Below are 22,019 nucleotides of genomic sequence, written 5' to 3' on the forward strand. Positions count from 1 at the left end.
CCCAATGCGCCGCTGGCGGCCCCCTTCCCTTCAAATGTTTCGATTTCTGTGGGAGCTTTTGCTTGCAGACTTTGACCACACACAATGTTGCAGCGACATAGCATCACGATTCACGCACGTCTTGTTCACGTGTAGATGCTACCATTGATCTATCACTAAAATAAATAGTCTGTATTATAAACGCCTCTTGCGAGAGGTAACACAACGGACCGCCTTGGCAACAGTACGCTTTTCATGCTGCTGTAACTAGGAACGATTTGCTCTGAGTTCCTGGTATCCTGTCTACTGGCGAAGAACAAAAAATGAGTGCCGATTAAGCCGGAGCGCAGTCTTGAGCCTTGCTTCGAAAGGGGCAAGGTGGGTGGATTGAGTTTGACTTTGTGCCTCAGACATGCTTGAATTTGCTTTCGTATGCCATTGCCATGCCATTCCCAGAATCTCTTTCCAATGCTGGGGCTTTCCCATTGTGATATAGAAGGATCCTGCTTCAATACATTCAAAAACCAACTCCGTAACCGATATAGATTGGGTATAATAGACGTTGCCTGCTACAGGCTGTGACGTCCCATGTCGACCGACGTGACATCGCTCACTTCAACACGGTGTGGGCTCCTCGAGCTGCTAGATAGCTTTCGTATACGTTCTGCGGCATCGTCCTAATACCTCCAAATATCTCCTTGTTGTGGTACCGTAACCTCGTCTTCGGATCGGTGTATGGGGCTGGCAGGCCTGTGATATCGCAATATCTCCTCTGGCTGCTCGGATGGAAGCTAGGAGCGGACTCGATGTTCGTATACGTCGCAGCAGGGCCACTCGCCATAGCAGCACGGCTGTTCCTCTCCAATACCAATGTACTCAAGCTCTGTGCCGCTTGCGCGATGTTCGCCTGTCGCGAGTTGCTGTTGACTGGGGTCAAGGCTTCGGAATGAGGGAGCACGGGAGTCGAGACGCCGCTGTTGTTCTGGGTAGCCATGACGGAAGCTTCTTTGCGCGCTGCGTCGGAGACGATCTGCCTGACGTTCTTGTTTCGGCGCTGTGGCGGCTTCCAGTGAGGGTTGCGGTATGGCTTATGAACGCCGTGGATGTCGAGCTTGTCCAGGAGCGCTTGATGCGTCTTCTCGTCGGACGCTGTTGTTATGGGCGCCATCTTGTATTGAGTTGGTGCAGCGTGAGCTTCTGCGACACGTTTGAGGAAGAATTCGGAAAATGGCACGAAGAGATGCGATGTCAGGTAGAAGTCAATCTGGAGAGGCGGAGGGAGAATGGAAGACTGCGCGTAAACGTTCGAATGCCGGAAGCTGGGAGGTTATAGCAGCAGCGCATTGCTTGCTGGGATTCAGCCCTACCAACCCGCGCCTTGGCACTCACAAACAACGCCCGCAACACGCGTTTGAGAATCGCAGATACAACCACATTCGAAGATTAAGCAACATGGTAAGACTACCATTTTGAAGATAAATTGACTCTTGAATGTTGATCTCGTATAGGAGAGCCCACATGAACATCAGCAGAGCTTGCTCCTTTCCCGCATCATAGTCAACGTTGTATGATATACCCCTCCAGTATGCAAGGGCAGGAACTGATTCCAGTGTAGGAGAAATTGAATGAAGCGATCATGATGCTCAACAAGAATTTGCAAGAGATCAACATCCAGAACATGGACGTGGAGCTTGTGGCACAGATGTTCAAGAACTATCAGTCCAACGTGTTATTCCACCTAGAGGGTAAGATACTGGATGAAAATACAAACAAGCAATCCTTGAATTTAAGCTCTAACATGTTACAGCTACGAACACACTGAAGGATCCATCATGAAAAGGATAATGTGGATTGACTGCTGAGATAGTAGCAATCGAGACGACTATTATGATCAACGCACTCGAATGCATTTGAAGTTTGGAGTGAAATCGAGAGCAAAGTGGGAGTTCAATAAGGACGATGCCTTGTAAATGATTAGATCTTAAGCCTTCTATAAATTCATTGTACACAATTCAAATAATTTGTGATGCCCAGAGTAATCGAACGCGATATCAACCTAGTGAGGTCAACCCTTTTCGGGAGGCGCGCGGACCACCGAGGATGATGCAGGTCCAGACGACGTGAGAACAATTGTGGTCGCAAAGCTCACGCTAACACCAAACTTAACATCAGCTTCGCACGACATGTCATAACGGTCTCTCGGATTTCCCTGGCAGCTCCATTCGCAGGTTACGACACGAATTCGACATGGCTCCAGGAGCAACGATAGAAGTGCCGCCCTCTGGTCGCAACTCCCCAAAGCCCGCTCCGACGAAGATATGGAGTGTGAACGAGCCGCCCTTTGAGGGCTTCAAGCCTGTGGACCACGAGGGCTACGCGCGTAGCTCTGGCGACACGGCCATCGTGATTGACAATGGTAGTTCTACAACAGCTTCATCATCCGAAGAGATGACATCTAACTTTCTTGACAGGCTCGTCGACCGTTCGCGCCGGCTGGTCCTTCGACTCCAAACCGCGCGTTTCGCTTCCTCCCCTTTGGTCTCGATACCGCGATCGCAAGGTTGGACGAACCTTTACCTTCATTGGCTCTGACATCTATGCCGACGGTACAGCGCGTGGCCAGGCCAAGAATGTCTACGAACCCGGAAGTAACATCATCAACAACTGGGATGCAATGGAGGGAGTGCTAGACTACTGCTTCCTCAAGCTAGGCATAGAGAGCAAGGGTGGAACTATAGATAGGCCTGTGGTAATGACGGAGCCTGTCGCAAATCTGGGATACTCGCGCAAAAGTATGTGGGATGCTCAAAGACGGATCTACCATTTCAAGTGCTAATTGATTTCTACAGCAATGTCCGAAATCCTCTTCGAGTGCTACGGAGCCCCCTCTGTCGCCTACGGAATCGATTCTCTCTTCTCCTACTCATACAACGGAGGCAAGCACGGCCTGGTCGTCGATTCATCGTATACCTCCACCCACTTGATCCCGGTGGTCGACTCAAAAGCAATACTTTCACAAGCGACGAGGTTAAATTGGGGACGATTCCAGTCCGTAGAATATCTTCTGAAACTTCTGAGGCTGAAATACCCTTCGTTTCCCGGCAAGATCAGCGACCCGCAAGCTGAGGATCTGGTACGGGAGCACTGCTACATAAGCCAAGACTACGAAAACGAACTCAGCCATTATCTCGATTGGACGGGCCTTGAGGACAGAGATCACACGGTCCAGTTTCCGTTCGTGGAACAGGTGGTTGTGCAGAAGACCGAGGAAGAGCTGGCAGCCGCTGCCGAAAAGCGAAAGGAGAGCGGACGGCGATTGCAAGCACAAGCGGCAAAGATGCGACTCGATAAATTGAAGCGCAAAGAAGAGGAGTTCGAATACTACCAACAGCTTCAGGGACAGATCCAGGAAACCACCAAGAAAGAGGCTAAGCGTCTTCTAGACTCGAACGATTTCGATGACGAAGGTCAGCTGGAGAAAAAGATCCGGGAGCTAGAGAAGTCTATCAAGAAGGCTCGAAACAAGGATCTTGGCGAGGTTGAAGAGGAACAGCAGGAGGAGCCCACATTCCCACTACTTGATACGCCGGACGATCAGCTAGACGAAGAAGGCATCAAGCAAAAGAGGCAACAAAGGCTCATGAAATCAAACTACGAAGCTCGACAGCGTGCTAAGATTGAGAAGGAAAAGGAGAAGGCACGTCTCGCAGAAGAACAGCGCTTAGACGATGAGCGAAGGGAGAATGACTTTGAGGGCTGGGTTACAGAGAGGAGGGTAGCTCGACAGGTACTAAGTTCCCTCAAGTAGAAGGCGCATGAGTACTAACGATTGTAGGCTATCATTCAAAAGATGAAAGACCGAGAACGGCTTAAGGCTGAGCTCGGAAACCGAAAGTCGCTTGCCAACCAGATGCGCATGAAATCGATTGCTAATCTTGCGGCTGACACCCCAACGAAGAAGAGGCGACGCGGAGGCGGAGACGACGATACGTTTGGTGCCGACGACGCAGATTGGGGTGTCTATCGAACAATTGCAACGGGCGAGGGATCCGACGATGAGGAAGAAGAGGATCTCAACCGCGACCTCAAGAACCTCGAGACACAACTACTAAAGCACGACCCATCGTTCACCGAAGACTCCACACGGGAAGCACAAACAGACTGGACCAAGTCGATCATGCACGCATTCCTCTACGGCCCATACCCCTTCGACCCCGAAAGCCAACGGCAAGCAAACCAGATCCACCTCAACGTGGAGCGGATCCGATGCCCAGAGGTGGTCTTCCAGCCGACGATTGCAGGCCTAGACCAAGCGGGCATCGTCGAGATCGCCGCAAGCATTCTGACCGAACGCCTCGCGGACTCGCCCTACCGCAAGAACGTACTCCAGGACATCTTCCTGACCGGCGGGAACACGCTCTTCGAGGGCTTCGAGGACAGGCTGAGGAACGAGCTCCGCGCCGTGCTGCCAGCGGAGGAGACGCTGAAGGTGCGACGGGCCAAGGACAGCGTCCTGGACGCTTGGAAGGGTGCAGCTAAGTGGGCAGCAAACTCGAAGTCGAAACAGTACTTCGTGTCCCGCTCCGAGTTCATGGAGAAGGGCGGGGATTATCTCAAGGAGCACGATTGCGGGAATGCTTACTACTACTAGGAGCGTTTCTTCGGGTGCTTAACCCCATTGATGGCCTTCTCCGTGGGATCTTTCGTTCTATCAGGGTAGGTAGCAGGAACGGTTTGATAATGGTTTTCATGTTGCTTCCTCAATTATTCAATGGCATTATTTTATCTGGAATTATGGCTCGGGAACTGATCGACATCGTTCGCAACCAAAGAACGGATGATTGGGCAGTCCAGAGTCGGATCGTGGAACTAAACAAACACTTGCGGGAAGGCGTTATATCAATTTCAATCTCAATCTCGACATCATTACTACAAACGTTTTGCTTCTTTCCTAACAAATGTCTCGGAGAAAAGTGCTTTTTTGAATTGTCTGTCTTGAATCATCCGTTTGCCTTCATGTCTATCTACTCACTTGCTTATTTACTTACTTACCTAGGTAGTTACCTTCCCCCAGCCCATAAACCAACAACATGATTCCCCAGCCCCAAAACCCTCCATGAAGGAGGAGACGTAAGTTACGATTCAGAGCTCACGTACACTTCCAAGACCCTCACACACACATACATCACAAGCATATACACCAAAACCAACGAACATGAACCCCCCAAACACAAAGCACGTAAAACCCGATCCTTCCTTTCCATCTTCCCACGGCGGAGTAATAATCACACCATCACTCCAGATACCATCATCTCATGCCCACAGACACGGTCTGCCAAACCACTAGCTAGTGTGCTGTCCACAGCCCTGTAGGCACTCTCTAACAAACGTGTACACATCCCAGGACTCCGTACTTTCCGCAAGGTGGTTTGTTGTAAATGCCCAGTTGGGCTGGGATGCGAAGGGTATGGGGTTATTTTTGTGTGCTGTCTGTCGTATGGTGCGATGCGGTGTGTGGAGTTTTGGATGGAAGGGGTCAACGCTAGGTAGGGAGTATGCAGCGGTGGGTATTTTGGGAGTCATGGGGAAAGGGATTGGGCTTTTGGTTAGTTCTAACTTCTTATCATGTGTTTGGATGGTTTGAAGATGCTGAGTATATGGGAGAAGAGTGTGTAGGAGAGTTGGAGGGTAAGTAGAGGAAAGTTGTGGAGGCTATGAAGGAATTGGGTAGGTTGTTGAGATATCGATATATCAAGTCCGTGTTGCCATCACGATAATCTTTCCAAGGTCAATATCGATAACTAAAAAGGAGGAGGATGAATTGAGTTAACTTGAGATACCTAGGCATCTAAGGATGATGATAAGATCACACCATCCCCCAACCAGCCGCATGCATGAAGACGGTGTGAAAGTGCAAGATACGCGATCTTGCACTTGCACTCATTCCATCTACATTACTCGTACGTACCTCGCCCCGCCTCGCACATACACACCTTCCTCGGCATTTATGTGTAGACACGCATGTAGATCTCGTTCCTAGTCACACCTAGAACCCAAGTTCCCACTCACTTGCAACTAGATTTTTTTCCTCCTCTCGTGTGTACGCGTGTGTTCTTGCGGGTGGGTCAGGACCGAGGTGTGCGAGGCGAGGTCAGGGTCAGGATCGTCGTCGTCTAGGGCCCTGATTAGGGTCGTGGTGAAGGGTCATGTAGGGCCGGGCCAGGGTCTACTCTTCCACCCCACCCTGTCCTGTCCACAAAGTCCCCAAAAATTGATATTTGGTCCCTTTGTTCCGTCCTCCCTTTGTGCTCGAATGAAGAGCAATTGTAAAAGGGAAAGTTGCATACGTGCATACCATACATCTGACTCTCCCCCTCCAAGTCAGAAGCGCGATCATCTACAAACAGAACAAGTGGCGGCGGCGGTAGTGGTGGTGGTGGGGCAACTGAAACCCGATCAACCACCACCGCCATTTTTGTAAAGTTACGGGTTGGGTTCGTTCGTTCCTTAAAGTGAATGACCTGGAATAAGTCCAGTTTCCCTGCGTGCCCGGTCCCGAAAGAAAAACAGGGTCGTCGAGAGCACCAAGGGCGACTGGCTTGTCTCTTCTGCCTTGGACTTACCTTGCTCTGACCCGAGTCACATGTTGGATGAATGGATGTTGAAGTGCTTGTATTGGGATGTGTTGTCTGAGGTATTGCCTTGTATGGAGTACTCCGTACAGGCCACGGGGTGTTGTTGTTTGAGAGGAAGAGAGGGAAGATGTTTCTTGGAAGGGGTCTGCCTGGCTGGCGGGCTTTTGTGTCCTTGGGCTGGGGGGCATGCACTACTTGTTGGACGTAGAGTTGAAACCGGAGAGGAGATACGGGGGAGAGGCGAGTAGGTAGGTAGCTACTAGCTGGAGGAGTTTGGCTGTGCAGAGCAGAGTAACTCCGTACTGTCGTCAATTCATTATGAGGGTGATTACTATTTGTATTTACAGACTGTTAACTATTTGTCGTGGATACAGTAGCTTGCGAACGGGAAATCTGGCTGGATTTGTGGGCGTCCTGGAGTTGATTGATTGAATGATTGATTGATTGATTGATTGATTGCTGGTGATTAGTGCAGATCAGTGGACTGCCGCCGCCGCCGCCCGCCACCGCTTGTCTCTCTCCCCCGAGTGAGTGTCAGTGTCGTCATGGGTTGGCACTTGTGATCTACTAGTTCAGAGTGACCTGGAAGCGACTCGCAAAAGTTGGAACGACACCTCCCTTCGAGTATATACGAGCAATTAATGAGTGTCTGGTGATGTTGACGTCCTACCTCGTGGACGCGATGTGTATTTTAAGATGTGGATATCCGGTAGTTGGGACTCGTACGTTGTTTTAGAAGTAAGCGTAGAGCGTGCGTATGTGCTGTTACTTGTACACAGTAACTACGAGTAGGAGGAAGAGTAAGCCTGGTACACGACAAGGGACTGATAATGCAGGGAAGGGCTGAAGGGATGGAGGACGGGATGGTGTCACACAGCCTAGAACTGACGATCTGGATGCACAATACGAGTTACCTGGTGTCATACAGCATCTACTCCGTACCTAGCACTCCGAATGTATCTGTGTCGTACATCATGATACTCGCGTAGAAAAGAAGCACTCGGTGAAAGTACGGGCGGGTATGATTCAGTAAATAATTAGATCACTCATAGAAGGGGGTGAAAGGCTGAAGCTGCAATGACGGTTGTCGGGTCTATTCATCCATCCACAGTGCAGTGCAGTGAATCCAGCCTTTCTCCTGCTTCGCTCGTTTTCCCCTTTCAGGCCCACAGTCGACATCATCGTCATCATCATTATCACCATTCCCCCTCTCCAACCATTCTCTAAGGAGACCCTGCTCCCCCAACAGCTTGTGTCGATCCCGCCCAGCCTGGCACCGAGTCCCGCCCTCCTGATAATTCCGATTTTCTCATAAACTCTCGATCCGCCGTACCACAACTCTGACCACTTCTTCGATCTCCGCTCTCTCTCCCTTTGCATCGTCCCCCTCGATCCCTCGATCTCTCGATTCCGCCCCTCCAACAAAGCGTCTCTTCCCCAAAAAGGCTTCCCCTCTCATCAGCCCTACAGGTCCCTGAATTATCTGCTTCGTGCCCGTCCTGTCAGTTCTCTCAGGGTTCACCGGGACCCTGCATACCACTTGGCGACGGGAACAGAGCAGAGCCAGACCAGAGCAGAAGTTACGAGTAGGTAGAGTCAGAGAGCCGAAGTACACACCAACCACCCCAGCACAAAGCAGGAATACCTGACAGGTACCCTCACGCTACTGCTCGGTCTTTGTATCTGAACCTGCTTTTGCACCGCAAAACACAGGGAAACAGAGGTCACCAACACGTCGATTACCAATACTCGGCAGGAACCTCCACGTATAGTGCGCCCACACATATACACACACACGCGCGCACACACACACAGTCATAATCAATCAATCCATATCCTTACATACACTGATACTGTCTGTACGGTACTGTATTGGATCGTGTTCTATTGCTTGCAAAGTATTCACAGCTTGCACCTGTACTGTACATTCTCTCTCACACAAACGAGAGAAAGGGAAGGAACTACACGTCGCCGTTCCCTAACCCACCACCCACACCAAAGTGGGCACGTGCCCAATCAGGACATCGCTGGGACTCGCTTCGTTCGTTTCTCGGGGCTGTTTCTCACCGTCTCATCCATCGTCATCATCATCATCACTGTCCTGTCACCAATTGTCGGACCATCCCTCCTCCCTCCCCGGTCATTGTTCTCCCTCCCCTTTTGGAGTCTGGACGCTTCGTATCCTTCATTCCTACCGCCTTACTTTTCTTGGTTCTGGTTTTGTCATCGAACCGTGGACAAGAAAAACGTTTTGTCGTTTCGCCTCGCCTTCCACACTGAGCCTGTCGAGCCACCCAAACAATAGGCACCGAGTGCCCTCCTTTCATCACCTCTCCTCACCACCCTCCACTCAGCGGGCTGCGGCGATTGTGTGATGTCATAGCCCAGGACTCCCACGACAACCCATCGCAAACTAGAACCCCTAGAACATTTTTGGACTGAAGCCATCTCGCGCCTCTTACAATCCCGCCGCCGTTGTTCAATTACACACACACTCCCGTGCGAATACTACGACTATTCTCCGTTCTCCTCGTTTCTCGTTTCATCTCAACGCGGCAAACTGCAAATTGCTCACCAATCCTCTTTTCCTAGCCACCTACCTAGGTACACCTATTACGACCTTTTACGAACCTTTCCCCACCCGCCTACCCTGAACCCTTATCCTTGCACCCACTTCCCTGTCAAACCATCGTAATCATGTCTCTCTGAACACCCCCCAAATCCTCGATCTAGAAGACCTCCTGCTCTCTTCCCTTTTTTCGATTCTCCTACATTTTCTCGTTCCTGGAGCACAATTCTTTTCTTGATATCCCCTTCCAGCATCCGCTGAGGCTCTTGTCTTCTTTTTTTATCTTCTTACTACCAGCATCCCATCCTACCTACCTACTTCAGTTAGTCGGACAGTGCTTGTTCACAGCACGGTCGCGGCATACACAACGTTCTTACTCTCTAGTGTCCACTGCGCACCGCACTGTGCACTTCCCTCATGTCCACCCCTGTCCTCTCTCCCAGGCCGCGAGAGTCGTCATCGCGCGCCTCCAGGTCAACTCCAAAGACACGATCCAGCAATACACGCTCGCCCATTGCCGCCCACCCTCAGACTCTGCTGACGCCGCGTCGCATGAACGATGCAAAGACTCCAGGACTCGTCACTACAAATGCAATGGCACAGACTGCAAAGACTCCCAGTCCCAACTACTTCGGTCTGCAGGTAGATGCGAACGCTGATGTCTTCGCTTCCAGCGCCGCCCAACACATTCGCGGCAATTGGAGTCCGCCGTCCTCGAACATCCGTTCCACGGCTGCAGCGTCACCCCACGTCATCCCCGTCGATCAGAACCCCGAATTTGAACAGTTTCGAAGACAATCCGAAAACAACAGGGGTTTCAATCTAGGCAACTTCGACTTCGCTTCAGTCCCATCTCCCTCTGTCGTCCCTCGTGGTTCCATCTTCGGTGCACTCAGAACGCCTTTATCGCCTACATCCATGGTCACGACCTCGAGTCCCAATGGCAGCAGCAAGGACGGCCGAGACGATGGCAGCGACCACAGCTCAGGCAAACCGCGGTCGCCAAAGCGCATGCTCTCCACCGATCCGAGTCAACTCACCGACCGCCCCAGGCGAAATTCTCCAGCAAGCTTCCTCGATCAAGAAGGTTTTGGAAGGACAGATGAGCTGGCCGAATTCGTAGAGGGCAGGATACCCAGGCCATCTCTTCCACCCAGGAAGTCCACCCACCACAAGTCTGTGGTCGCACGCGCCGAAACTCTCCCCACAAGTTTGGAGGTCGAAGATCCCTCTGGCGGGCCAGCCATGGTGACGCCTCAGTATGTCGTCAACATACTCGAGTCCGCCGTCGAAGAGGTACTTCTCTTGGACCTCCGCGTCTCCACCCAATACGCAAAGGCCCGCATAGCCGGCGCACTCAGCCTTTGCATACCTACCACCCTCCTCAAGCGACCCTCTTTCAATGTTCAAAAGTTGGCCGAGACATTCAAGGACGACGAGCAGCGAGCCAAATTCGAGAAATGGAGGAGCTGCAAGCACATCATCGTGTATGATGCCAGCTCTTCTCAAATGAAGGACGCAACCACTTGCATCAATACCCTGAAAAAGTTCGCATCCGAGGGCTGGACAGGTGGCTCCTACATCATCCGCGGAGGCTTCTCTGAGTTCTCCGAGAAGTTCTCCAAGCACACGACACGAGGCCCATTGGGCAGTCCGACATCTGCCACCGCAGCCTTGTCCATCGGCTCCGACAGGCCCTCTGTTGCGCCAGTCATTGGTGGATGTCCTATGCCCGCCACTCAGAATGCCGCCAATCCCTTCTTTGGCAACATTCGCCAGAACATGGACTTGATCGGTGGCGTCGGACAAATGCCAATCAAGCGTCCCGCTACTATGTCAGAGCAGATTGAAGAGAACCTTCCGGAGTGGCTTCACAACGCCTCCGACGTCAAAGATAAGGGAAAGACTGTGTCGGATCGGTTCCTTCATATCGAGAAACGCGAGCAGAAGAGAATGCAAGAGGCCTTGTCTGGAAAGGTGGTGTATGATAACTCGGATGGAACATCGGCAGACTGCGACTGCATACAGATTGCTGGAATCGAGAAGGGCTCCAAGAACAGATACAACAACATCTGGCCTTACGAGCACACAAGAGTCAAATTACAAGGCATCCCAGAGGGAGCCTGTGATTATGTCAATGCCAACCACGTACAAGCAGCATGGTCGAATAAGCGGTACATTGCCACACAGGGTCCAATTCCTGCAACGTTCAAGGTGAGTCCAGCAACTAGCACAAGATCTTCTTGCCCCACTGATACTGACTGTTCAAACAGGACTTCTGGAATGTTGTTTGGCAACAAGACGTGCGTGTCATCGTCATGCTGACTGCCGAAAAAGAAGGCGGCCAGGTCAAAGCTCACGACTATTGGTCCGACAGACAGTACGGCCATTTCTATTTGAACCCGCTAGGTGAGCGCAGGGCATCGCTAGAGCCATCAAGAATCCACCGCCACCGCGAGCAGAGTCGACCCCAGTTAGGCCAGCGTCGATCTACCAACCCACCTCGCCTCGGTGAACTCCAAAGGGAGAACAGCACGACCTCTCCGAGCGGAGACCAACCGTATGTCATCGTCCGCAAGTTCACCCTATCGAACTCCGACGAGCCCTTCGCACGGATGCGCGAGATCACGCAGTTACAATACTCTCACTGGCCTGACTTCGGCGCCCCCGCCCACCCGGCACATCTCCTTGGCCTCATCGAGCAATGTGACTCCGTCGTTCGGCAGGTCAATGGCGGTTCCGCAACGGGCCCGGATCCGCCCAATGGACGTCCTGTCCTTGTCCATTGTTCAGCGGGCTGCGGTCGTACCGGCACCTTCTGCACCGTGGACTCCGTCATTGACATGCTCAAACGGCAACGACAAAACCGCAACGCACGTCAAGGAACTCCCATGGATCTCGACCGCAGGTCGAGCCAGGGAAGCCAAGACGATAACATGGACGCTTCTTGGACGACACGTGACGACATAGACCTGATCGCGAAGACCGTCGAAGACTTCAGATTGCAGCGCCTTAGCATGGTACAGAGCCTGCGGCAATTTGTGCTCTGTTACGAAAGCGTGCTCGAGTGGCTCGTTGAGCAGCAGCCCAAGTCTGCATAATCCTTCGACGAGCATACACATATATTTTCTTATTGAACGAACGAATTCATGGGCCGGATCCCGGGGCATTGACGATTGATTGATTTGAGGTCACGAAATTCCTTCGGAAGAAGAAGAAGAACGAACATGAGCGAAAGAAAGAGCGCAAAGCATTGGCTATTGACAGAACGAAAGGCGCATATCTTCATTTCAGGCAGGCAGTGGGGGGCTGTCAGCGGTATCTTTTTTCGACTGGTGTTAATTCCCCCCCTTTCTTGGTTTACATAATTGGTGTTTTTCTGTTTTGTTTCCTCTTTTGTTTCTCTCGTTCCCGCGCTAACATTGGGTGGCGTTTCCACAACGGTTCACTTTCCTGTCCTGTTCTGCTTTTGAGGGAATCACTTCTTCTCTCCCCTCTATAGAGCAAAGCAAAGCAAGCACGCAAGCATATTAGCATACAACACGGTGGGGTTCTTTGTTTTCTGTTTTCCTTTTTTTCACTTCTGGCTTTTGGTTTTCTTTCGCGGCAAAGCAGAGTAGCGCACATGTGGCTGGCGTAGTATGCATGTATCCTCAAGGTATTAGGTACGAGTAGTTTTTAAAATCATACATTTGTTCGAATCACACATATGAAAAAAGGAAGCATGTTTCAATTACCCAACATCGTTTTTGATTGCCATGCTACATAACAATAGTTTGAAATCGTCAGACAGACTGGTTGATTCGTCCTTGTCTGCGCTATTGCATCCGCGCCTGCGCTATTGCATCCGCGCCTGCCTCTTCAGTCCATAATAATGCCAAATGAAGTCCAAATAAAGAAGACAGAGAGAGAGAGAGAGAGAGAGAGAGAGAGAAGCGCAATAAAGCAAACCAAACCCACGAACCAGCAAAAGAAAGCCACCGCTCGCCCACTCCTCTCTCGCTAGCTCTCTCTCTCTCTCTCTCTCTCTCTCTCTCTTCCCTCCTATACACCCACCCACCCATCCATTTGAGATGGAATGATGGATGGCAAAAAAAAAGTCACAAAAAAAGAAACATGGTCAGTACGGGGGTCGAACCCGCGACCTTGGCGTATCATAGGATGGAATGCTATTAGCACCACGCTCTAACCAACTGAGCTAACCGACCTTTGTTGTTTTCTTTTGTGAAAGTTTTGAAAATTTATGAACTTATGTAGCCAGAAAATTTTAAATTGTAGGTAGAGGTGGTGGTGGAGGGGGGAGTTGAAGTAAAGTCGGTGGTCAGCGGGGCAGTAGTGGTGAGAAGATGGATTGAGGGGCCCTGCTACGTAATATATATATTTTTTAGCGTGAGGAAATTAGAAACTGGAGGCTAAGAAGAACAGTGCAAATGCTCCAACATCTCTGCTACAGACACAGAACAACAAACACTAGCTATCTGTAACGATTCAAATACATCTACAGCAACACGTATATTACAACGCATCATACAGCTTGCCATACCTATTCTGCTTGCCTCTTGCTTGTAACTATGCGAAAAAACTCGTGCATGCCTTACTCCTTCTTACCTCCCTTCCCTGGGGTTATCTTAGGCGTCCTTATGCTACAGCCCACTTTGTTAAACTGACTGGTAGTTTTAAGTAGACAAAAGCAGGTAATAGCAAGCAAGTTTGTTACTTCTTGCACCCTCTCTAAGGACTAAGGCAGAGGGGAAGGGAAGGCAGATTTCAATGTTTCATCGCTGCCTCGTTACTAATGTGTCTCTTACATTGGCATCATGATTTGGGTTATACCATGTCTGCTGTATTTTGTTCTGTTGTTCTGTGTCTTCTTGGACCTTGTATTGATATGTAGCTCTCTCCAGATTCAATGCTGGCCCATGGGGGTTTCGATTTCAGCCGTTGTGGCATCGACTTGGCCCCTGGAGATGACAAGTAACGCGGGCATCAAGATTGAGAGTGACTTGGGGGATGCCGATGGGGTAATAGAAGAGCAGGATAGCATCTGCAGGCATTGGGCTTTCAAGAGAGGAGGAGGTAATGACATTACAAGTTCTGTTGGACCTAGGGGAGAGCAGATTGCTTATGGTTTGAGTCGATGATGTTGTAGAAGTGTGAGCAATATAGACTACTAGCTCCCTGTACTTTATATATGTTGGTTACCATAACCTTCTCTGTATAGTAGAGCCATCAGAAAGGTGTACGTAGTGTAGGGACATTAATGTTAAAGCAATACTACAAATCAAGAACTAGATACATTTATAACTATATTCTAACAAGTAATAACAACAATAAATAATTATACAAACAACATATCAACTAGCATATTATCTATGCATATGTATCTTACATGTAGCTACCAGGAATCAGGAAAAATAGAAATTAAAGCAGAAGCCAAATGAAATCATTCCATAACACTCCAATGTGCTGCAGAGATAGTGCTGGCCCTTGAAGCAGCTGACATGAAAATCTGTTTCGATCTCTCTCTAATCTGTTTGGATTTGGGAAAAGAAAGCACTATCCATCCTGAAAGAGAAGATATGCACTCTACCTCTAGGCTGCTTGGTCCTGTTAGATTCAGGTGCTGTAGAGGTACAGCCTCAAGCATTCTGCACCGGGCCGGTTTATGTCAGTCTCATCAAATTCATGGACGTCAGTTTGAAGGCACCTGTAGACACAGATGTCATGACTACATGTAGTTTTACCAGACCTACATAGCAATATTGCATCTACGTAATGGAGAGACAATTATTTATGTTTGTTGGCAGAGATGCGCACCAATTGCAGCTTGTCCCAGCAAAATAAGACCTGCAATTGCTACATAGCTTAATTCTTGTAGAGCTGACTGTGGCTCTTTTTCTTGGTTAAACAATATATACTTCTATCAGACGATCTTTAATGAAGCCAGTAGATAGAAATCTACGTTAATACTTTTTAAGTCGAGATCTCAATACTGGCAACAGCCTTGCTCCTATCCGTGGCAAGCCTTCCAGTTTATTTCCTTTCTTTATTGATGCAGGATGTCTTCTGTCTTCCTGGTTCGGTGCGCCAATACTGCCATTATCTTGAGTATATTTTGTCGTTACCGGTCCTGTTGCCTGCAGCCTCACCTGCGGTCTACACCGACCCATCTAGGCCATGCTCAGCAGCAAAAAAAGACATTGCTCTTCCTCCAGCCTCCTAGATAGAAGCAGAGATGAGAGCAAAAAAAGGATGGTCAGTACGGGGGTCGAACCCGCGACCTTGGCGTATCATAGGATGAATGCTATTAGCACCACGCTCTAACCAACTGAGCTAACCGACCTGTTGTTCTTATTTGATGGAAGTTTTCTGAGATTGTGAGTTTATATCGCCAAAATTCGAGGGCGGCAAGTTGTGCTTTGGAAAATTTGTCGTGGTGCTACTTGTAGGCTGCAAATGACGAAGTGGGGTGGGTTTGTGGGTGGTGGTCGTTAGTGTGGGTTCGAGATAGGATGGAGGGGCTCACTTCGTTCTCTCTAGTGTGAGTTTCCCATCCCGTGAGTTAAAAGTAGGTCGGACCGAAAACAACTCGTCTCTCACGATCGAATTCGCAAGAGATGGTGATGCTCATGTATCTGCACATTTTAGAAGAATATCGACTTCAAAGACACCTGTTCCACTTGTGTAGCTCTGTGCATTTGATCCAGGATGGGTGAGCGCACTGAAGAATTTGACGTAGTATCCGTAGACAGTCGTCTGGTTTCTTTTCGTTGTGCCTCTTCTACCTTGATCATCTGGCCTTTCGACTGAATAGTTCAACTCCTCTTCTTGCGTGGTGTTCAGATATCTCTTGTCGGATGATTGGACGATAGTTGGTTCTGATTTTGAGCTCCTCGATGTGGGCGCATTAGCTATATATCCAGCAAAGTGAGTTGGCAGTATGCCTACACTGTTGTGCCAGTTCTTGTGGGATATTGAGTTGAGGGTTATGAGGGCTCACAGAAACCAGAAAAGTGGAGTGGTGGAATGTGATCCTTTGTTCGATTCATTGTTACATGTGCGGAAGCGTGAGGCCAGGCTTAATCCTGTAGTACAGTCTTTCGATACCTGGAGCATTGTTTATCTGGAATGAGTAGGCCTGTATGAGGTGATAATGATGAGTGGTTAGTCGACAGTGAGAGCCTAGTCCGTGAGACGATCCCCACGAGGGCAACTCTGGTGAAGTTTAAACAATGAAAGTCATAGAAGAGGCGACAAAGGAAGTGCCCACTACCGTGCTTGCTATGCGTGCACCATTCTCAGGCTGCTCACTTCTTTGAGTTATTGCGACAAAGTTCGAAGAGGCTCGCCTGTTGGATCAAACTGCCACCAATCGTACTGGCTTTGAGCAAGTTGAAGCAAGATCGTGGTCTGTAGCCCTATAAAGTAGAACGGTACGATAGATGAGGGAAGCCTGATCAAGATGAGCAAATTCTTTGAACCTCAAGGGCTTTGTGGTGAAAGTGAAAATATGTAGATAGTCCTTGGAGTGGGGGCATGCGTGATGACGCAAGTGAAGTGAAGTGAATTATCGTGGGAAGGCAACTACATATCAAGATAAAAGGATTAACTCACGATTCTTTATAACTTATAGATCAGGGTACAGGTGACCCCATAAATGATCAGCAAGAAGAGAAACGTGTCAGTTAAAAAATCGCCAGGCACGAAAGGGGTAACAGCATTGAAGGGCATTTGCCATTTGATGTCCACCCTCTAGACGATGAAATAGTACTTATTCGGGTTCCAGCCCATGTAATTGCTGCATGAATTATATTCCCGTCTCTCAACTAAGTTCATTGACATTTGCGTCGTGGCCTTATGAATGTTGTTTGCAAAAATATTTTTGTTGTATTATTCTGAGTAACTATACAAAAATATAATTTTCTACACAATTGTTTCCTTTCATAATCTTAGAATTTCCCCACAATTACCCAATAAAAGGGAAATGGCAATAACGAATGGTCAGGGACCAAAAGTTTAATTAAATCTTTGTAAAATTTGATATTGATTGTCGAGCTTCAAGAAACAACTACTCCGACCAAGGGTATCGTGATTCATTCAGTACAACAACTCTCTATTCATCCTCATCCTCATCATCCACCTGAACTCGACTTGAGGAATGCCTCCCAGCACCCGTCCCGTTTGCCCTCCTTTCCCCCTGGTATACCGCCCTCTCACCCACAAACAAGTTCCCACCCCATTCCGTCTTGCAAGTCGGACATCTCTGCGTATCTCCCCTCTGATTCCTGAAATACAGCACCGCACACTGCTCATGAAACCTAACCCTACACTCCTTATCCGAACACCTCACACCCACCGTGACAATCTCCCTACACCCCTCACAGTCCTTAATCCGCACAATCGGCTCCGAGTCCTCATACTCCGGATCCCCCGCCTCGTTATACGTCTCCTTGAGATACACCCTCAACTCCATGAGCGCCCTCGGGGCGAGCGAATAATACCCCCGACTCGACTTGTTAAAGAAGTGCTGTTCCACAAGCTGCGCAAGAACCTTGTCACTCTCACTTATGCTTATCCCCTTAACCGCCGCCGCTGCCTGGCTCTGCGCACCGTCTTCCCCATCGCCATTCGCCGCCGCGAGGCTCTGTCGGTTCTCCCTCGGCGCCTTCGTCAAGCGGCTTGCCTCCATGCTCGACACCGCCATGATCTCCCTGCTCCGCGTGTTGTTCGTCTCGAACATACAGTCGAGGAGCCGTTTTATGTATGCGATTTCTTCGTGGGAGAAGGTGGTGGCGAGGTGGGTGAGGGAGTCGGAAGTCGTGTTGACGAGACTGTAGAAGAGGACGCGGGAGGTTTGGGAGCGCGAGGAGCGGATCTCGTAGTCCAATGGTGAGATGCGGATGTTTACTTGCTGGATGAAGTTGGTGATGTCCGGTGGGGTTATGTCGCCTACTAACAGAGGTCGGTCGGGCTCTGGATACGGTGTTAGCAGTCTGATAAGAAAAGAAAGGGCTGCTCGGGGAAATGTTACCATGTGCACTCATGATCGCAGCAAGCAGCGGCTTGATCTCATCTGTGGTCATAACGGATCTTGCGAGGAACGCTTGTAGGAAGGCGCGGTGCGCATTGTTGTAAGAACTCGAGTCTGATAGGCCGTCGCCCATCTCTAGGTCAGACATCTTGACTGAAAAGACTACCTGGGCCTCGATAAGTCAGTAGATGTTACTATCTTCGGATGTGTTCTGAATGGCCAGCGTTTTGTGGAGGTCGATCGGAACAACCGTGCAACGCGGGGAAAAGTTATTTGAACGCGGACGCGCGTGGGCACGTGGTGTATCAACTACAAAGCATCCTATAACCATGGAACGGCCACCTCACAAACAATACAATGATATGTCTTGCGGGTCAATGAAAAGAGGGGATTGCCAATATCTTCGAAGCAAGTCGCAAAAACTATAATTTATCTTCGATGGGCTTCGTTCACTGCATCCCACACCTAGGGACCCGTCCTTTACCATCACAGTCCAGCTTCTCTCGACCCACCCCACCACGATCTCCCAAGGTAAAAATCTCTGTACCCCGCCGAGTAACTACCACCCACCAAAACACCACTCAAACTGCACACTCCAACCATCTATGCAGACAACATTAATGACAATGGGTAGATGAGCCCTCTAATTCCCAGAATATCCATCAAATTAAAGAAAACAACAAAGGTCGGTTAGCTCAGTTGGTTTAGAGCGTGGTGCTAATAGCATTCATCCTATGATACGCCAAGGTCGCGGGTTCGACCCCCGTACTGACCATTCTTTTTTTGCACCCCCCTTTCCCTAGCCAATTTACCGTGGATTGGTTAGGGAAAAGGGGATCTTTTTACTTTTTGGCTTGGGGTTTGCTTTTTTTTTTAATTCTGACATGATGACACTACCAACCAACCGGTGGTCAATGTATGGATGGATGGTTACGTACGTAGGTAGGGGTCTTGAATGTAGTATGTACGTATATTATTGATATCATGTAGACGATCTGAGAGATGCGAGTAGTCACTCACGTTCGTTGAATTCATGTATCTGATTCATTCAGTCATTTCATTTTTATACCACGCCTTTCTCCCTCTCCCTCTCTCTATCTGTCTGTACTTGTCCATCCACATCTCTCAATCCTTAGAAGAAAAACCTATCACACCATCCACTATCCATCATTCAGAAAAGTGAAATTCGTTAAAACCGCTAGCTATCTCGTGTATGATTTTATTCGCTCTCCACTCCAAACAAACATCAAGTAAGCAAGCAAGCAAGTAGAAGAGGAGGAAATGACGAGAAGATGATGGATGCTGGCTGGATACAAAATGAGATGACTGACGTTCGAGACCTAGGAGTCGGAAACCAAGGCGAAAGGAGGGAGGGAGAGACGGAGGGATGGATATAACGAGCCAGGCCATGCGTGCGTGTGTGTGTGCTTGGTGTGCGTGCGAATGAAGTAGTAATGATTCCTCTCATTTCCCACTTTCCAACGCCCTTCCAACATCAGGCGAGCGAGCGAGGGAGGAAAGAATATAAAAATTTGATAGATAAGCTTAAAAACTCGTAAGAGAGAAGAATAGAAGGAAGGAGGACGACGACGACAATAGAATGAATGGAATCGAATGCAAAAGAAGGCATTAGTTTTAAATAAAATAAAAAGTAATCATCAGCCCCATAACTTCTTCCTCGGACTCCTCCTCGCTTCCTTCGCTGTCCCCGTCCCCGAATCGACGGGCTCGATGTCCGAGGGTGCGGGGAGCGCGGGCATGCTTTGGCTGGCGAGCATGCCGTACGGGGTCCCTTGGATGGCTGCGGCGCCGTACGGAGTGTAGTAGCCTTGGTGATCTATGTAGCCGCCCGAGGGGACGCGGTGCGGTGTCGCGGGGGGGAAGTAGTCGCCTGGTGGAGGGGCGTTGTGCTGGAAGTGGGAGTGCGGGTGGGCGGTCTTGGAGCGGACGATGTCGAAGAAGCGGTTGGAGAGGCTGAAGGCGCCGAAGATTAGTATGGCGGTGAAGAGCTGTGGTGGGGCAGGGGGTTAGCTGGGTTTTCGATGGGTTTGATAGAGGTGGGTTGGGGTTGAGTGATGATCTTGTGAGAATATTGAATAGTCATTTCCGTGCCGTGAATGCTCACACGACCCAGTCAGGCTACGCGGAAAGCTGAACCAGCATAAAAAGGGCATGAGAAAAAGAGAGAATAACCATACCAGACTTTTATAGCTCAATTGCTCGACAAATGAATTCAAAATCGATGCAAACGTCCTGGCGCCCACGGACGCCCTCGCGATCTGTCGAGCATCGCGGTTCATACACGCCTCCCAATTCCCACAGACCGTCTCCATGGCCGGCACGCGAGTCTTTGGGTCGCATCGATTGTCCTGATACTGTTTCGCGCAGAATGTGATCTCCACCATCGCCTCGTTCATGAACTTGTTGCTCTCGACATTGACGTCCGCCATGATGGCAGAGAACATCTTCCAGATGATCCAGAGAAACGTCCCCCCCATGCAGGCATTGACGACTAATTGTAGGTAAAAAGTCAACACAGCGGGGAGGTCAGGATGTGCTTCGATCCAGCCGAAGAAACCCGCCGCCTTGGCCGCATATCCATCGGTCTGACCGTTACTCTGTGCTGCTGCATTGGGTCCCACACGTGCTGGACCTGGGACGCCAGTAACATCAGGCGAATCCGGCTCCTCATAGATCGCCAGCTCTTTCGCGCGCTTCGTTTTCCTCTTCTTCACCCTGTCGCGGTCGTCCGGTTTCCTATTACTATACGCCGCCGCCTTCTCCTTGCTGGGGCTGGGACTCGACGTAAACATGCTCTTGAACCAGCTGTCGCGCCGACTCGACTTCTTGGGACTCCTGCTCCGGACGGTGACGTGGTCGTTGTCGCTCATGAGGTTCCCCATCCGCCTCGACATCTGCGTGTCCGGCGTCGCGATGTCGCTGTCCTCGTTCAATGTGGGGGTGTTCGGCGTCTCGCCTCCGGAACTGAAGTCGTAGACGGACGCTGGCGTGCGCGGCTCCCAGGTGTTCGCTCGGGAGACGTGCGGCGGTACGGCGGGTAGTGGCTTGTGGTCGGGCGATAGCATGTACGATTGCGATCGGCTCGGTGTGTTGAAGCTGGGGAAGCTTTTCGAGGGGGTGTCGAGGACTGAATGTGGGCCTGAGGGTTGTTGGCCAAGAGTCAGTTTGGGGTTGCGGTTGTTGATGACGTTAGGTGTGGATGGGGTGAGGGCAGGTTTGTTTGTTATGGCTGAGAGAAGAGGTGGGAGAGAGAAGAAATCAGCACACATACGTTTCTTGTGGGAGGCTTGTTGTGTTGCGGTGATGAAGGGGGAGTTTGCGTCTATGGGCCCGTTGCTGTTCTGCCACTCATAATCCATCGGCGTGGTGGAATCACGCCGCCAGGACATTGTGATTATTCCAATGCAATGATACGGAAGTAAGGAAGACTGATTTGTAATTTTAGGGAGGAGTATGCGTGAGGTTGAGATGTATACCTACGCTTGTTGCTAGGACCAGCGAACAGTAAACAAATGCTGGTGCGGAGTTTCGGCGGAGACGGTTCGTGGCTCGTGCTGTGGCGCCGTCCTTGGACAACGGGCTTGTGATGACCACGTGACCAGGGCTCGACCAAAGTAGACTTCAACGATGAGCCGCAAAGTCGAGTTGATTATATTCGATCATCTTAATGGGGTTTATATCATATACATACATAGCCAGTGAAGCAAATCAGACCGCCCCAGCTCCAACATTCACACCCAGTCTTTTGAAACTGAGAATCGTCTAGCTCAGTTTACCATGTTCA

General features: G+C 49.9%; 6 protein-coding genes and 3 non-coding genes across 9 annotated transcripts; 4 read left to right on the plus strand and 5 right to left on the minus strand.

Moving 5' to 3' along the window:
• Positions 1-133: 133 nt before the first annotated feature.
• On the minus strand, positions 134-1,433 carry BU24DRAFT_448126 (uncharacterized protein; the record flags this gene model as incomplete). Its single annotated transcript, XM_033530863.1, has 2 exons — positions 134-1,298; positions 1,369-1,433. The coding sequence occupies 2 exons, from the start codon at positions 1,431-1,433 to the stop codon at positions 590-592; spliced, it is 774 nt and encodes a 257-aa protein (XP_033388024.1). The 3' UTR covers positions 134-589.
• Positions 1,434-1,513: 80 nt separating this feature from the next.
• BU24DRAFT_419310 (uncharacterized protein) lies at positions 1,514-1,862 on the plus strand. Its single transcript, XM_033527185.1, has 2 exons — positions 1,514-1,544; positions 1,595-1,862. The coding sequence occupies exon 2, from the start codon at positions 1,619-1,621 to the stop codon at positions 1,799-1,801; it is 183 nt and encodes a 60-aa protein (XP_033388025.1). The 5' UTR covers positions 1,514-1,544; positions 1,595-1,618; the 3' UTR covers positions 1,802-1,862.
• Positions 1,863-2,226: 364 nt separating this feature from the next.
• BU24DRAFT_406321 (actin-like ATPase domain-containing protein) lies at positions 2,227-4,630 on the plus strand (the record flags this gene model as incomplete). Its single annotated transcript, XM_033525757.1, has 4 exons — positions 2,227-2,395; positions 2,451-2,771; positions 2,829-3,766; positions 3,815-4,630. 4 exons carry the CDS (start codon positions 2,227-2,229, stop codon positions 4,628-4,630), a joined length of 2,244 nt encoding a protein of 747 aa, XP_033388026.1.
• A 5,147-nt stretch (positions 4,631-9,777) lies between these two features.
• Positions 9,778-12,284, plus strand: BU24DRAFT_341205 (uncharacterized protein; the record flags this gene model as incomplete). Its single annotated transcript, XM_033523263.1, has 2 exons — positions 9,778-11,397; positions 11,457-12,284. 2 exons carry the CDS (start codon positions 9,778-9,780, stop codon positions 12,282-12,284), a joined length of 2,448 nt encoding a protein of 815 aa, XP_033388027.1.
• Positions 12,285-13,300: 1,016 nt separating this feature from the next.
• BU24DRAFT_t16 lies at positions 13,301-13,391 on the minus strand. Its single transcript has one exon. It is a non-coding gene; the product is annotated as a tRNA-Ile (tRNA).
• A 2,045-nt stretch (positions 13,392-15,436) lies between these two features.
• BU24DRAFT_t15 lies at positions 15,437-15,526 on the minus strand. Its single transcript has one exon. It is a non-coding gene; the product is annotated as a tRNA-Ile (tRNA).
• Positions 15,527-17,294: 1,768 nt separating this feature from the next.
• On the minus strand, positions 17,295-18,444 carry BU24DRAFT_419315 (uncharacterized protein; the record flags this gene model as incomplete). The annotated part of the gene is made up of 2 exons (XM_033527186.1): positions 18,215-18,444; positions 17,295-18,156 (listed from the first exon to the last, which is right to left on the minus strand). Coding segments are annotated over exons 1-2 (1,004 nt in total), but the record flags the coding sequence as incomplete, so codon positions are not given.
• A 454-nt stretch (positions 18,445-18,898) lies between these two features.
• Positions 18,899-18,989, plus strand: BU24DRAFT_t13. Its single transcript has one exon. It is a non-coding gene; the product is annotated as a tRNA-Ile (tRNA).
• A 1,150-nt stretch (positions 18,990-20,139) lies between these two features.
• BU24DRAFT_125381 (uncharacterized protein) lies at positions 20,140-21,936 on the minus strand. Its single transcript, XM_033520944.1, has 2 exons — positions 21,507-21,936; positions 20,140-21,374 (listed from the first exon to the last, which is right to left on the minus strand). Exons 1-2 carry the CDS (start codon positions 21,622-21,624, stop codon positions 20,242-20,244), a joined length of 1,251 nt encoding a protein of 416 aa, XP_033388029.1. The 5' UTR covers positions 21,625-21,936; the 3' UTR covers positions 20,140-20,241.
• Between the last annotated feature and the right edge of the window lie 83 nt (positions 21,937-22,019).

This window comes from Aaosphaeria arxii (assembly GCF_010015735.1).
Source record: "Aaosphaeria arxii CBS 175.79 unplaced genomic scaffold BU24scaffold_2, whole genome shotgun sequence".
Taxonomy (NCBI): domain Eukaryota; kingdom Fungi; phylum Ascomycota; class Dothideomycetes; order Pleosporales; genus Aaosphaeria; species Aaosphaeria arxii.